We start from the raw sequence: 17,181 nt of genomic DNA, 5'->3' as shown, positions 1-17,181 counted from the left end.
TGGCTCTGGACCAGAGTGTAGGTCAAGAGGTAGTTTAGACCTGTATAAAAGAAGACCAGGAGTCTGGATGAAAGGTCGGGAGGTCCCCACGTTTCATGGCAGTCGGCCAGATGTTTTTGAGTGTTGGACGGACGGATGGATGAACCATCTCTGCTACTCAATGAACTTAAATCAATGAGAATCATATAAAATGTCAAATTCATGAATAAATTGCAGCGAATATAAACTCACAGTGTTTGATTGCTCTGTGTTACGTGGTTATGAGCCCTGACATGCAAAGCGTGTGCAACATTATGTTCATACTACATGCTCGACAAACAGCAGCCTGCTTCATTTGCGACACACTAGTCTGTCATGGTCAGAAAGGCCAAGTTATATTATTTAACTGTATTATTTATTTATGTTTGACAAAATCAGACTACTGTGACCAACTGGATCCTGTGACGAGTTTCTTAGAATGAATAAACCGAATGGACCTCTGCACTCATTACAGCTGTGTACAGAGATGATATGTTGTTTTCAGTATATTCAGTTTAGCCGTCACGTATTCACTGAACTGAATGCAGCTCATTTAGAAATGCACCATTTGTTTGCTGGCTGGTATAAAGTGTTTGCACAGTACACATCCAATGAATGTCGCGTTAGATTAGTATGAAGAATCCAAATAACACATTCAACTTCAAAATGAAACCTTTATTCAATTTCATAGAAAACACCAGTTTACAGTTTGATCATCATAAATGTGCTGAACAGAACAACAACAACAAAAGTCGACGCGATCAAGAGAAGAACTTGTTTATGATTTTAAAGGAACTGACTGATCGACAGGAAAGGAGGAGCTCCCATTGCCCAGCAATGTTTCCTGTCTCGCTGATTTTAAACTCTGTTAGTTTTCACACAAACTGTCATTAAAGTTAGGGGCTGAAACTGTCACAGACCAGTCAAACATTGTGAAACGTTGGTTGTTCCTGGTGGGTTCGTGGATTTAACTTGGCACTGTGGCACCAAACCAACCTGTGATCGGGGTTAGGGTTACCGACACCATGCCCTGGAGGTACTAAAACTGTGAGTGTGTTTTCTGACGGAGGAGAGACCACAGTGGAAGTCTGCTGGTTTGGAGATAAAACTGAAAAGACTGAAGGGGTTTAAAGTGCTTCAAATAACTCAAGATAAACCAAACGTCCTCATCAGACGTTTTGGACAACATTTCGCCCTCTTCATCACCGGAAGAGGTTGATTCCAAAAGACAATGGATTCGTTTTTATTGTGTGGTAATTCAGAAATATGATTGCTGCTTGAAAAGTCTGCATGAATAAAGTCAAACCTGTTATTTTTTGCAGTGGTTGCTGACATGTTGGAATGAACTCTGCGTGCATTTCCAAGTGTATTTGTGTATGTAGTAGTCTAAGACCCTTTGTCATCCCTTCGTCTTCCTCTAAGCTCCGCACTCGTCTCTTCACATAGTGGGGTAGCTGGCGAGGTTGGCGATGCCGCAGAGGTTGCCACGGTTACGTGCCATCAGGATGTAGCCCTCTTTGCCCCAGCTCTCGCCCCAGCTGTCAGGGAAAGACAGGAGATGGACGACAGAGACAAAGAGACACGAGAGTCGTTGAGCATCGCCAGGAGTCAAACAGCATTTAAGCTCATCAGTTTGTCACCAACATGGCCGACAGACGGCATCAAATCAGCGCTACGCTAACACAGAACCTGTGGTTTCATTTTGGCGGCCTCATGAGCCACCTGATGCCGCTCAGGCAGGCGATGCGACCCACCTGTTCTTGACGATCCAGTACTTCTTGCCCTTGGCGGTCACTCCGTAGCCCACGGCCAGCACGGCGTGATTGATGTTCTCTTTGTCACAGTTGGGGTCGGAGTAAACACCTGGGCACATGACGGAGAGGAGGCGTGAGTGAGGAGCAGAGACTCTGAGCTGGAGGAGCATCACCAACATGCACACATGTGAAGCTCATTCAATTTCTATGTTGCTTTCCCCTTTTTTTAAAAAAAAAATCAACAGAAAACAGATGTCTGAGCAGTTCACTGACCTTTCCTGTAGAACTGGAAGCTGGACTGCATGGCGTCGATGCCCACAGATATTGGACCCACTTTATACAGCGCGACAGCCAGCGCGTGCTCGTTGCCCTCCGGGATCTCCTTGTAGCCTTTGCACTGGGCTGCCATGCCTGATGAGTTGTAGCGGCACGACTGATCCTGCACACAAGACAAAGGAGGAGAACAATGCTGAAAATATTTGCTGCTGTATTCTCTATTGAAAAGCTCAAATTGCAGCGCTGGAAATTTAATTTAATTTAATAAACTTCAACACCCAGATATCCCCTAATGACATGTGACATCTTTATACAGACATTTGGTCGTGTCACATTGGTCTCCAGCAAATTGTGATTGTCAGTACTTTCCTAGTATCCAAACAACTGGGAGAGTGCAGCCATTAAACATTAACAAGCAGTTGTACTTCCTTCTCACACCAACAGATGACTAAGGAGGAAACTATGTTTGTTTTGTAAGACAATGGAAGAGTTTCTACTTCATCATTTCTGCTAAGTCACCACCATTCAGCTACATATTCGCTGCTGCTTCACGGCAACATTGAATGGTGGGATTTTTTTTTTTCTTTGTGTGTTGAAAGGTGTGACAGTCAAGTGAGGAACCGCTGACCACTTCGGTTTCAGTCTGTGTCTGCAGCCGATTTCTGGGTATTCAGTATCATTTAAAAGCAGCATGTTAAAGGAACAGTTCAACATTTTGGGAAAGACACTAATTAGCTTTCTTACTGAGAATTAAATGAGAAGATCAATACCACTCTCGTGCTTGTACGTTCAATATGATGCTGGAGCTGGCAGATGCTTAGCTTAGCATAAAGACTGGAAACGGGGGGAAATAGCTAGCCTAGCGCAGTCCAAAGACAAACCTGCCTGTGGTCCTTTTTAAACATTTTTTTAAACAAAACATGCATGATTATCCCTCCCAAAAGCCATTAATATGAACTTTTTTCATGTTGCACAATCAATATGTAAATATTTTCTGCCATTAGAGTAGATGGGGGCTATTGGGGGGCAGTCTGAAGGGGGACCCACAGTGTCAGACTTGCCCCTGGCAGGGCATTGAGACTTGAGCTCTAGTTGTGATTTGTGGCCACAGAACAGGACGTCACACCAGCAACACGTTAACACGTGACAGGAAAGAAGACTGAAACGTTCACAAATGTGGTGAACCTCAGTCTCAGAACACGTGATCGTTTATTCAGATGACAGAGCGCTGAAGGGAAAGTCCAGGACTAAAAAGATATCCCTTAGTTCACTTCATACGAGCGGCTTCGAGGCTGTCTTACCTCTCCGACGTACGGGTACGCCGCTTCAGAGTCGATGCCTCCATTTTCTTGCACGTACTTGAAGGCCTTGGTCATGTATCCTCCTCCGCAGCCGTCGTTCTCTGTGACGCAGTCCACCAGGTTCTGGGGACTGAGGTCCAGCAGCTGACCCGTCGTCTTGGCCAACTGGCCCTCAAGGGCCCCGGCCGAGCTGAAGGCCCAACAGGAGCCACAGGAGCCCTGTCAGGAGGATGATGAGAGTGAGGGGTTCAGAGTTTTGACTAGAAGATTGTTGAGATTGTATAATAAATATAAAGAATAAATATGTTCATTATAAGTGTATTATCATCCAGGCAAGCATTTATATAAATCACAGAATTTGCGCTTTAGGAAACTGTGACGTTCTTGTGTTTTAACAGACCAAAGGATGAACAGAGCATCCTAACACCTCATTAATGCCTCATCAGCCTGAATCAAACTGATCAATGAGACGTGAAAAACAGAATGTGTGTCCTCTCCTTTCTGTCCACTTGGGGGCAGGATTTGACAACTTTGATTCAAAAGACATTTCTGTCAGTGGGATCAAACAATGACACTGTTTTGAAAAGGCTATTTGAGTGGTGCAGGTTTGGAGGAGGAGGAGGAGGAGGAGTGTGTACATGTATTCATCCTCATTAACAATAATATGTCAGAGACACTGAAACTGTGTTTTAAGTTAACTTCAAACGTCTGCATCTGTACAGGATGAAACCTACAGACACACACCGACACTTAGAGCTGATAGTATGAGCAGCTTTAAGTCATAGTGTTCGACCACGAATACTGTTCAGGTGTCCATATACACTGAGCCATGTAGTGTATTTAATGGTAAAGGCCAATATAACCTGGCCCAAACCAATATTTCAGTCAAGCCCTAGTTAAGAGCAGCTATTTGAGTTTCATAAAAAAAGAGCTCTGGAAAGACTGAAATCTGCCTCAAACAAACACAACATCAAAACACTATTCAGTCGTCATAAAAGGAGCCGGGGAGGAACAGAGATGTTAGTATGCAGAGAGTGTCGTCAGTCTGCTGCGTGATGCATGAACAACAGGAAGCAGCTCAATAAGTCATCATCAATCCATCCACCAGAGGGCGACAACGTCCTCCACACAAACTGAAACTGCATTTACAAGTGTTATTATTATTAAACATAGGAATAATTCTATTAGAAATCAAAATCAAAATCATGTTTTAAAATGTCCTGTCTACAACAACATCTGAAATGAATATTTGTCAAAGGTTTGCAGTTAGGGAGTAAATAAATCTGCCAAAATGTATATTTTAGTGCATGCATCATATAAGATACCTGTCACAAAAATATAACTTTATCTGTTTTTGTTATCCAAAAACTAAAACTACACGTCAAAGTCATCCATTTTTTGGGGAAATTATTTTTACTATTATTATTATTATTATTGTTATATATTGTTGTTGTTATTAATATCTATTTAATATTTTTATATTTTATTTTATTCATCTATTTACACTGAAATACTACAACAAAGCATTTTAAAGCATAAATTAATTCAATAAAAAAAACCTCGTGCTTAAATTTGTCCTGACCAGCTAAAACCATCTAAAAAGCTGTGAACAATAAAGACTTTCCAGACTGATATTATGTCTAATTTTGGAGTAAATAAATATGCAGAAGAATGTTTGTATTTGCATCAGTAGAAAAACATAAAGAAATGCCAGAAACACTAAACTGAAATAAATTAACTAGCTACTATTTAGAAAAGACTAGAGAGTAACACTGAAAACTGAGTATTGACCCTGCTGAGCCTCCAGTGCTTCAGCTCAGAGGGTCATTAGATAACATTACATCACCGTGCTGCTAATCTGCCTGTTAGCACAAAGCACAGATGTACACCATATTTCAATCTATGTACTTCCTGTTCTGCTCAAGCCTTGTTTACATAAATAACGGCCGGCTGTCCGATCCACTCATAATGACTAATTACATCTAATAATCAAACCCATTCCTTTGTTTCCAAAGTCCATTAGCGGTTTCAGAGAACAGGCGGTTTCCTCCGGCAGCTTACGTGATCGTACTCTAACTGGGTTTGTTTCCTTTGCTTTTCTGGAGCATGAAAGTCGTAACGGGGGGGGGGGGGGTGGAGGTTGTTTTCAGGTATTTCTCTGAAAGCCTTCATCCTTTTCATTCAAGGCCAGACTTGTATGATGTTTTTGAAAATTTTGATTTAAATTAGCACATTTCGCTGTACAGTGAAAACCTCGTATCTCCAGGGCGTGTTCCTGAACTAATCCAATTGAGATTTCCAGTATTTTCATGTTTTCCCAAATTGACCTGCTGATAATTGTAGATTTCTGTCATGTTCGAGTACTAAAAACCTGCTTGAAACACATACTGTATTTGTTTAATATTTCCACAGTTCACCTGACATGTGTTTCGCTTTTAAACACTTTCTTTTCCTTTTTGTTCAGCTGATGTCATTACTTTTACTTCTTCCTGCAACAAAGGTTTTGTGTTTCCTTCTCAACATTTTGCCTGAAACCCTCAAACAAACCCTGTTTCATGCCGAAACCCAACAGAACGACTATCTGTAGATTTCTATCTCGTATTATTGTATTTGTCTTTATTACCTCTCATGCTCCAGGCCTGGTCTAGTTGCCGTGCTTCTGCTGTGTAATGCTTTCATCATGTGATCTTGATCATGTTGACAGTTTCTGTTGCACAAGACCTGTCCTGACTTGTGATCTGATGATTTGATCCGTTCATTGTCATATTTCCAGGAACTCTAGTGACACTTTGCAGTTTCTTAACTGTGTGTTGAAGGTTAAATAGCGTCTACCAGCAGGTCCATGCTGACCCATTTCTCCTATTTATTGAGACAGTGCCATTCAAAAGCTAATGGAAGCTGCTTTACTGCCAGTAACCAGATATGCATTCTCCAAATGTGCGTCTTCATCCAGTCTTTGCTCTTGTGAAACCAGTTACTCTACTTTACTGTATAAAACACTAATGCTTTATCTCTAAAATAAATCGCATTAATAATCAAACACCACATCATCTCTTCATCTAGTTTAGCTCAAACAAAAACATGTCCAAAGACATTTTTTTTTTTTTTTTTTTTTACAATTGACAGCTGGCCTGGAAACTTTAGGCTCTGTTAGAAAAATATCTGACTTGTGAGAAGCAAGTTTTTGAGCCATCTTCTTCAGCCTCATTCAGGCTCATTACTGTGACAGTTGTCATCCACCAGCAGCAACAGACTCATCCCACCCTCCAACACTTTCCCTACTATGATAAGTCAAAAATGCCTGCTACTAAAAGGCCTTATAGCCACATAAAGGTGCAATTTATGCTTTATCGGAAGGGATTTTGAGTGGTGTATTTTGGTCATGTCAAAACTACATTGTTTCACCCAAAAGCTGCCAGAAAACGACCAAATCTCAAATCTCTCATGAACTTAATATGCAATAAGATGAATTATCATTTACAATTTGCGCAGTTTTGACTAAATATAACAGGGGTGAGACGTGTGCTGGATGATCTCAGACCTGGTTCTTCACCGGAGTCACCAAGCCCTTCTTGCGGTAGTCAACAGATTTGGGAAGCTTGGACACGTTGTCGTCCAGAGCCATGGTGAAGCTGCGCTCGTGGGTCATCGGGATCAGCAGGCCGGTCATCTTCTCGGCCACTTCCTCTGTCGTCTGCGTGAACAGAGACACAGTTGACGTTTTATATCATGTTTCAGGTTTTAGGGATGTTTCTGATGCTTTCATCCAGATACTTAAAAACAGGGAGCGGCAGCAGGTTGACTTTCTTCATCAAAAACATTACAAGAACCAAAGAGTGCAGAAGCTTTGGGTTACAGGTTGTATCACCCTGACAAAAGATGGTATGAAACTTTCCTCGGTTCCAGGAATAATCTTGTGAGATAGAAATGTTTCGGGACAAGAGAAGAGAGGTAGAGAGAATTTATTTTTAGACTTAAGACAAGAACAAGTAAAAGGAGATGTGGGAGAAGGAGGATTTGATTCAGCAGGGTGACGGAGGATGAGAAGCGTTTCATGAAGAGATGGGTTTAACACAGTTTACTCCAAAGTAAAACGTCATTTTTCTGTACTGTACAAATGTCAAAAAGAGACACCAGAAGGGGCACACAAGTGCAAATAAAACTACACGATTTACAAAACAAAGACATTAAAGAAGAAGCAGACGAGCAAAAGAGCGACTCCTGTGCTGTTTGCTGGCTGTCACAATGAATCTGCTGGTTATATGACTATTATTTATAGCAATTATTTTAAAAGAATCCTGCCATTCATTATTCTCAGAATTCCCCAGTGCTTTCATTACAGCTCGGTCTGCAAGCAGGAAGATCATTAACGGAAGAAATACAGACCATCTGTTAATTTCTATGATTTCACACAAGTGCTTCCAGTCAAGATGAAAATTGAAAAACATCCTTCATTTCACGGCCACCTGTTCCTACATAAACATGAAATTGGCCATTTATCCAGAATCCAAATGTGTTATACATGTTCCTGTCACTAATAAATGAGCCCGAGCACTGGCATGCTGTATTTTATGCATTTTGCTTTCCACCCATTTTTGATGTACAGCTTGTTACAGCCGGCATCTTGATGCAAAAACAACCACCAGTCATGACCCGCACTGACATACAAGCCACTGACTGCAGGTGATTTAAGGACACCAAACCCATTTAGTTTCACCTCGGTGGGCTGCAGCATTCATGAGAGGAGCAAAACACAGAGATGACAGCAGCTAAAAGCCAAAACTGCTGATTAAAATATGAATCTCTGACACTAGAAGCTGGTTTTCTGTTTTACTTTATACTTTTGTTTCTTGGACATAATGTGAGAGTGAAACACAGTGAAACAGAACTTTCACTAATGAGTGTTCTGAGCTGAAAGATCAATTATCACTTGCTACAGCTGCTAATGGCAGCTGCTAATGGCAGCTGTATCTCAGCTTGTGCTCTGGATGCACAGCGAGGCTGCCCAGACTGTAACGATTAGTCGATTAATCAATTAGTTAATTGACAGAAAATTAATTTGCAACTATTTTCATAATCAAGTAATCATTTTAGTCATTCTTTAAGCCAAAATGTAAAAGATATGCTGGTTCCAGCTTTTCAAAAGGGAAGATTGGAAGCTTTTCTTTGTCATACATGATACAGGACCGGTCAGACAAAAGAAGACATTTGAAGACAACCTTAGGTTGAAGGAAATCATTTCTCACTATTTTCTGATGATTAATCGAGAATATAATCAGCATATTAATTAATCGTGACGAGAATTAGTTAGTTGCAGCCCTAATGTTCTTTTTTAATCTGGGAAACGTGAATGTGTGATACAAGATCCGATCCTGAGGCGTGTGAAAGGAACAGTAGTGGCGTGACAGCTGGTAAATCTTTACTTCATTAACCTGAGACAACTGTCTGGTGTTGGCACAACAGCAGCTGCGCTCAGCCAGCGATATCATGGATAAAAAAATGATAAATTACTAACTTGATAGGTATTTGGTGATTAAGTCGAAACTGTGTTATAACATACTGCAGCTGAACTGTGGTGGAAACAAACTGGACAATCTCAAAAACAGATCTGTGCATTTTGCCGTCAGTCCATGCTGATGTTTCGGGATCATTTATCTCTTTAAAGAGGATCACTACACTCAAAACTGTCAGACTACACATCGAACATCATCATAACGAGTCCTACAGACACAGCTGGTTGTCTTGCATTAGATAAAACGGGTTCAGCCCGTACCCGCTGGACTGGGATATTATTTGGCTCGTATGTAGTCTGGCATTACATAGAGTGAGATATGATCAGACTCACCATGTCGCCCAGGTGGTTCATCCCCAGCTCGTAGGAGTGCATGCCCAGTGCTGCCTCCTGGTTGTGGGCTTCAATCATACGCATGTTCTTCTCCCAGACCGCCCTGCGAATCCCCTCTTCATCCTGTGACAAACAAGCGCCTGAGTCAAAACTGGACACAAGACAGAATCAACCTTTTTTTTTGTAGAAGCTTTGTCATCATCATTAGCCTTTTAGCTTTCCAATGCAGCCTATGTGCAGTCTGTGTCTGGCTTCCTCAACGCAAATATGAAGTGTTATCACAGTAATTTCTGACTTTCAAGTTTACAGGATCATTAAACAGCTGGGTGGTTTGTGGGATACTGAGATCCAGTCCCTCAACAGGGTCCCAGTAACGGTTCTTTTGACCTGACACTGATGGGCTTCATAAGGAGGTCATCACATACGCAGATTCTTCTATCGCCCATATTTCAATCTTAAGTTTTGCTTCCCTTCCTTCCTTCCTTCCTGTGTTAACACCTGACAGCTCAAAGAAATGAATCTGGGCAAATAGGCCAATTTTCCATTTTAATTGGAAAGGAAGCTTGTCTGTGTTACAGCCCCGTTTCATTAATTAGGCCAATTAAACAGTGCACGTTCACACAACAATGTTCCCTCGTACAGCTCATACAGCAACTATCCAACGCATTTGTTGTGTGTCGTGTTAAAATATTGCTTCATCCTTAACTTTTAGGAGATTTACATCCCATCACCGCTATGTGTCTATTATGAGATAAGAGAGACTGACTTTCATTGATATGCACGCCCGTTACAACATGGGAATTAGATACAACCAAGTGCTTGTTGGTTACCTAAAAAGCATTCAGGCTCCACTTAGTATTCGTGGTCTTAACAACCATTAGCATAACTATAATCATTATTTCTATCTTGATATCCATTCCAGTAATGGGAAATGCAAATGATGCGAGGAGACTTTGATTCTATTACAGTGATGTCAGTTCAAGGAGGGTTGAATTAGAGGAACTGTTGGAGGAATACTGATTAAAGTCACCATGAGAGAGAGACAGAGAGACAAAGAGACAAAGAGACAAAGAGAAGGAGAGAGAGACAGAGAGACAGAGAGACAAAGAGAAGGAGAGAGGGTCTTTCCTGCTGACTACACATCAATGTAAATAATACATCGCTAATGATCATATGAACACAAACACTCAAATAAATACATACATACAGATAAAAGCAACATAAAACACACGCGCTCACAAACTGTACATGCACACACACACACACACACACACACACACACACACGCACACACACACACACATGCACACACACTCACAGCTGTGGAGTGGTGACCTCTAGCTGGAGGGATAACAGATGCTCACCGAGCGCTCAGGAAGTAAATTCGTGGTTGGCTCTGGTTTAACACCGACTTGAACAAAAAAAAAAAAAAAAAAAGAAGACTGGGTATTTTCGCGACAGGGAAACTGAAAAAAACGGAGGGTAAACTATAAAGACGAGAGGAGTTTCCACTGTTGGACATTTTTGACACCTGCTGACTGCTGCAGTACAATATCAAAACTAAAGGCTTGAGTTAACCTCAATTAAAAACAGGATGAGAGGTTTTGTCCCTGTGATTTCACCTGGTTAAGCCCTAACAAGACCTCCTGAATCAAAGTAAATCAAAGTCAGTTTGGCAAAAGTGGGTGTTCAGCCTTTTGGAAATTAACTTTTCTGAATTACTGGCAAAGGATGAGAAAGATGAAGTCACTGTAAATTCTCATTGTGCATGTCCTGCTTTACTTTTGATTCTCTGTTCTCTAACTCCATCTGTCTTGTTTCTCCGGGCCAAAACAAGGAAGTAGAGCAACCAGTGCGGGCCTCACATGCCTTGCTTCCCCAGTCGACATTGTTCCCCGCAGTGTTTGCAGTACAGAACATATTGTATGTCTGGTAAAAGAAAAGATGGCGATATCTTTTAACAGATGTGTTAAAGATTTACAGTTAATGATGTTAGATAACACTGTCAGCAGAGAGCATGATTCTCTTGTGTTGTCAGAAGTTGTGATGTGGCCTGTGAGGGCATCTTTTCTTCATCACCAACCACTCGTCACTCAAACAGAAAGAATACTCTTACTCTAAATGGTTTGAGATGTACAGGACATCTGAAGATCGACACTGTATCTGTGCCAAGTTATGACTACTCTCTTCTTTTTAAATGTATTTTGTTTCGACTCTTCATTCATTTTCCTTTTCTGATTGTGTTGTTGGGGATTTAAACACTGTGACAGACCTCAACTACAGCAGAACATAACAATAAGGGAACCAACCTCCTATTGGAACATGACAGATTTAGAACCAGCTCTTTCACAATGACTTTGCTCACTGCTCTTCTCACACATGACCAGCACATATGCCTTAAAAGAAACAAATAAACATGCTATTATCATAACTGACCATGCTGCTGTTGGCTGTCACAGTACCTTTCTACTCAACCCTGCTAGATATTACGTTTATATTCTACTAATTTGCAACAGCAAATACCTTTTGAAAGAAAAGTAATGCCGCCTGGATTACATTGCAAAATATGGATACTGAACATATTTGCAAGAAGCTCATTGTTTTCCTACAACATCCACTCTCACAATACATAACTCACTCATCACAGCAACTACATCACTAAACTTGCCCACAGTACTTGGTTAAGATTCAAGAAAGACAATGGTCTTGGATAAATACTGGACAAATCTGAAGTGACATGACATGTTTACTTTATTAACATCTACCTGAAACCACGATCTTTCCCCAACCTTCCCCAAAGTGCTTTTGTTGTCTAAACCCCTAAATCACACACTGGACTCTGGATGCAAACTCTGGTCTCTGGCGTCAAAGTCCTGCACTTTGATTGCCTCCCATCACCTCACTGAAACGCTTCCTACACAAAAAACATCACCAGGGAAAATATTACTGGCAGAAATTCTATCAAATTGAATTTATTGGAGACAGGATTCATCAACTGTAATTCAACTATTTGTTTGGGCACTTTGTGGAAAACTGTCCCTCTACCGTTCTCCAGCAGATGTTACTCGCACTAGAAGAGTTGTTAGATTTTAACCCCTTGCCTCTGCGTATTGCAAACAAACACAAACATTTCAGATGTACCAGTTGGTGCTAATGATGACAAAATCTGTCTATATGCTGATGATCTAATATTATAAATAAAAGTATATCCATGTCAACAATCTAAACATTTTGGTGGACTGGCAGCATCAAATCTTTTAAAATACTTTGGGGCAGTGCAACTTCAGCAGGCTGAATAATGAAATGGATAAACCCCCATTGCAGTTCTTCTTGGGTACAAACTGATTTTCTGAAGTAACAACAATCAATGAATCCCATCGGTAATTGTAATATTCTAAAAACAAAAACCTCCACTTTCATCTTTGAATGATGATGAAATGATTTAAACAATGACTACATAAGACCCCAAACAAACGACAGAACGATAAAGCCAGCCAAATGGAGCTTTGATATTGGCGTCAAGTTACTTAAAACTCAATGAGGCTCTGTTTAATGTTCTCTCAACAGACCTGCATCCTCCCAAATAAATATCCACCAGACTGGCGACAGCAGAAACCGGCCAGCTGAGAGAGAGGAGACTAACACTGAACTGACTGGCTGTTAAACTGAGTCAGCTGTAGACAGACAATGAGTCAAATGCAAAGATGTCCACATGTTGAGCCATTTACTGAAGCACAAAGACAAAAATACTAAAGAAGAAGAAGAAGAAGAGCTAGATAAATGCACATCTATATATTCATACAGACACAGATAAGGTAAATGTTCTGATGAAGAATTTGAAAGTCGGCTTTGAAAAAGGAAATTTTTTCAGTCAGCTCAAGTTTTCTCTAAAAGCCACTGAGACTCCAGCTATGATGAAAACTGGACATCCTTTCCTATTACTGCCACGCTGATCCTTCACTCTAAATCTGTCACTTCTTAGTCCTGACTTGATTGAAAAAAAAAAAAAGAAGCTTTTTTTCAATTTACAACTCTGCAGTTCTGAATAATTTGTATACAGAGTCAGAATTGTGTGTCAGGATTTATAAACTTTCTTTAAAGGACACTTTGGTTTGTACAAATACCATCTAGGGTTCAGATGTGGACTGTTAATAAAATATGAGGCTTCACCACAAAAGTGCACAGATTCATTTGGCATGCAGCTCATACATACGTGCCTTTAGTACATACACCAGTATGTTCTTTTTTTCCTGACCTTTCCTTTTCACTGTCAAGCATGAAGTTGTGCAATCTTGTTTTCTCCAGTTGAGACAAACATCTCAAAGCAAGCTTTAAGAGACTGGTTTTAGAAAGTAGTAGATAGTATAGTTGTGATGTGCAGCAAATAGCCTTTCCTAGGATACTAAAATACATTTTTCATATTCAGTGTGTCAAAAAATCAGTGTGTTTACTCAACCAAACTCATTGTAGTTCAACTTATCTTTATAACCACTTTTGTCCTTTCACCTTGCCGTAATCGTATTTAACATTGTAGAGGACTTTATGCTAATCAAGCGCTATAAACTCTCATACACGGTACACACTAGCAGACACTGACCAGGCCGTTGTACTCTTTCGTGTGTGTGACCTTCCACTGTTCCCACTGCCCGTCCAGAAGGGCTTCATCCAGGTGGCCCAGAGCTGAGGCCGCCAGCAGCAACACGCAGACACAGTGCAACATCCTGGAAGAAGAACAACACAGAAAACCTCACGTTTTATATGCACTAAATCAGGCTAGACAATGAAACATCCCTCTGAATGAGTTTCTGTAGACTGGTTTACTGTCTCATGATGGTTTCAATCGAGGACAGGGAGTATGCTAGTTTATATTTCCAAGGAAACCGTCCAACAGCTGACTTTGGAGGGAAAACCTGCAAGAAACAGACAACTGCTGTTCTGAGAGCAGTTTCCAGAGGAATTTAAGTCTGGGGAAAAATACTGAACTCTTGTTTGTAATGGATATCGTCTGTCAGCAGCTTCATTCCAAAGATATGAGCACTAGACTCCAGTTAAAGAATCAAACTTTTTGTTTCTCATCAGGGGTTCAGACACTTTCTCAATGCTTCTTCAAGTCCAGGCTTTAAACATTCACCGCAGTCTGAACTTTTCTTCCATCTTTGCTTCTCTCTCTCTCTGCTTTCCTGCCATCTGTCATTCATCAACTTCATCCTGTTTCTCTCTTGTTTTTATTACGTCCTGCGTCTAAACTGCAGTTGTGTCCACTGTTTCCATCGACCTGTTTTAAGTTTAACTGAACTTAAAGCAGAAACTGTTTGTTTCAACTTTGAATCTGTGTGAACTGTTCTGCTTTACATTGTCTGCTTCCTACACACATTAGTTACATCTGGTATGACTTGATGGAAAAGCCATGATTTGAATAGCAGGGTTTCATGATCTATGCAAACAATTTACAGTTAATACAAAAAATATGTGCGCGGTGCTGTGCCGCTGTATGAGTCATAGGAATTCTCCTTGTGGTTTCTTTGTTTTAGAAATGACTTTGTGTTTTAAATAAAGCATCAATATTGTGAATTATATGTTTTCATTTGTCTCCTGTTGTGATTTTCAATGAGTATGCATTAACTCATTGGGCAAAACAGCTCCCAGTTAAAGCTGCAGCTCTGACTACCAAAACTCTTTCCATTAGGGTGCAAGTGGGTCAAAATCATTCTCTAATCCTAATCCTATTAAGACTAATTACTTTCTTAGCTGGCAAAAATTTGTATGAATTCATCTGGGCCTAAATTCAGGGAAGAAATCTTAAGAGTCAAACTCAGTCTTTCCTGGGAAATCAATGCCTGTAATGAAGCGAATTCGGTTTCATTTACCTTTAGTACAAAACATTACTTTAGTCCGTTTAAATCCCTTTTAAATAGATTCTTACTAACTGTAAAACCACTGCTGTTCAAGAGAAGGAAAACTGAAAGTAAAACTCTGAACCAGGAAATCAGTAAACAATAAACTTTACCTTAAGACCAAAAGTGGCAGAGTTGGGTGAAGTCCTCTGAGTCTGACACCGTCTTCCTCTACTGTCAAAGTAGGTCAGTGTGTGAGTTTATATCGGCTGAATTTTGAGGAAGTACAATGGGAGCTCCAGGTTCAGGGGAGGAGTTTCTTTTTTTCCAGGCTGGGAACTTACATCTGGTTTCACTCAAATAGCAAAGATCCCTAAACCAGATGATGTCAGGTGTCAGATTACACAGGCACCTCTGAAAACTTCACAGAGGCTGGCAGTGAACTCAGCGCTGTGCTGCATTCTGGGACACGCCTTTAAAAATGAAGAAGGCTCTGGGATTTTTAATAAGAATGGCGTCTTTGAGTTGTATTATTTATCAGACCATTGTAAAATATGAACATGTGCTTAGTTCTTGGTTATAATATACAAGAAAAACATGATACGAAAGAGGAAAAGTCTATGACTTTAAACGTTTAAACTCAAGTCTCATTTTGAAGAATATGTCTGTATTTAATGTAGATGCAAGTCATGTGCAGAGACCGGAGATCGCATCCTGAGTGAGTCCAGTTTATTGGTTAGGTATTGGCAACAAAAGCACTTTGGTTATGTTTATGGAAAGATTTTGGTAAAAGTAAACACACCCCATTCCGATATTAAAGCAAGACCACAATCTTTCCATAACTTAACCTGTGAGTTCCAACACAAAAAACTTTTATCACACTTTTGTGTGATAAACAGGAAAACAAGTGAAAAATGTCAGTGAACATTTTACATTTTGCGACACGTTAATTCACAACTTTTCATCATTATGTTGATAGAAAACATGATCGGGTTGTAGACGTACTGACGTCATTTCTAGGTGCATGAATATACTAATATGGCAACTGTCCCAAGTCATAAGAGAACGACGTTATCATTAAGGATGTGACAAAAATGTTTCCACACATATTTTTAGGCTTATGTAAAACACCAACTTTATTGCAGCATGAACTGAGAACCAAGTGGAGAAGAATCACGAGGATGATGATGGTGAAGTGTACCTGAAACCACAGTAAATGAACACTGTAATGGACATTTTAACACATCGCGGACTGTGACAGTTGGAGTGGAAAGGCTGATGAACATCAAAAAGGACACGTTTATACCAACTGAGGATTTGGCCCTAAACGTTATTAACAATTATTAACACATCATTAGTAATTGAAGGTCGACAGTCAAACATGTTGCATATTTCAGAAGAAGAGCAGAAAAGAGCTTTTAACATTAAAAGTACATGAACGCGACATATCAGACTTGATCACGAGCATCAACTCGTTCAAATAAATTTCCCACGCCAGAGCCAAAATAGATCTTTACCTTATTTATTTTCTCTGTTATGTCGTCTGTTTTTTGGCGGATACGTACTTCCTCCTGCGGTCAGTCAACAGTCTAATGTGTCATGTCTGTGTGTATATGTGAACATGTCGTGTGACTCCTATAGTCATACAGCAGTCTAGCACATGTGGTCACTTGTCTAAATATAAGAACGTCCCGTGTACCTCATATGTCCAGTGATCCGTGTTGCAGCAGGTTACTCATACATGTAATGAGGTCTGAATGAACAATAGGATTCAGTGGTACTATAGCTAGTTTTAGCAGCGTTTATACTTCTTACCAGAGCTACTACAACACCGCTTATAATCGAATAACAAAAAGTCCTATTTGTGTTACTGTCACTCTTCTGCACCTCCGCAGGGGACACACTGTCGGGAAAGCAAAAAGCTCCAAAAAGACTATAAATTAGTAAAGTACAGACTTGATTTGTTCAACACAGGCTGCTGAAGCCTCATGTTAGCTTCAGCTGAACGTTAGAATGCATTTTTACACAGAAGGAAGAAGGACAGTGGATTTTGTCCCCCATCACTCACTCCTGTAACACCAACATCTGGCTGAAACATCCCCTTTTACACAAGAAATATCAGCATCTAATGGACGGATTGACGGAGAATATCC

The 17,181-nt window shown here is 40.4% G+C and overlaps 1 protein-coding gene across 1 annotated transcript; it reads right to left on the bottom strand.

The window, feature by feature from the left end:
- Window positions 1–678: 678 nt before the first annotated feature.
- Window positions 679–15,326, bottom strand: ctsk (cathepsin K). Its single transcript, XM_070912511.1, has 8 exons — window positions 15,202–15,326; window positions 13,792–13,915; window positions 9,195–9,317; window positions 6,891–7,043; window positions 3,350–3,568; window positions 2,046–2,211; window positions 1,773–1,881; window positions 679–1,556 (listed from the first exon to the last, which is right to left on the bottom strand). The coding sequence occupies exons 2-8, from the start codon at window positions 13,912–13,914 to the stop codon at window positions 1,457–1,459; spliced, it is 993 nt and encodes a 330-aa protein (XP_070768612.1). The 5' UTR covers window position 13,915; window positions 15,202–15,326; the 3' UTR covers window positions 679–1,456.
- Between the last annotated feature and the right edge of the window lie 1,855 nt (window positions 15,327–17,181).

The sequence above is a fragment of the Enoplosus armatus genome, chromosome 9, assembly GCF_043641665.1.
Source record: "Enoplosus armatus isolate fEnoArm2 chromosome 9, fEnoArm2.hap1, whole genome shotgun sequence".
In the NCBI taxonomy this organism is placed as follows: Eukaryota; Metazoa; Chordata; class Actinopteri; order Centrarchiformes; family Enoplosidae; genus Enoplosus; species Enoplosus armatus.
The sequence above is the reverse complement of the archived record's forward strand: the minus strand, read 5'-3'. Positions and strand labels throughout refer to the sequence as shown.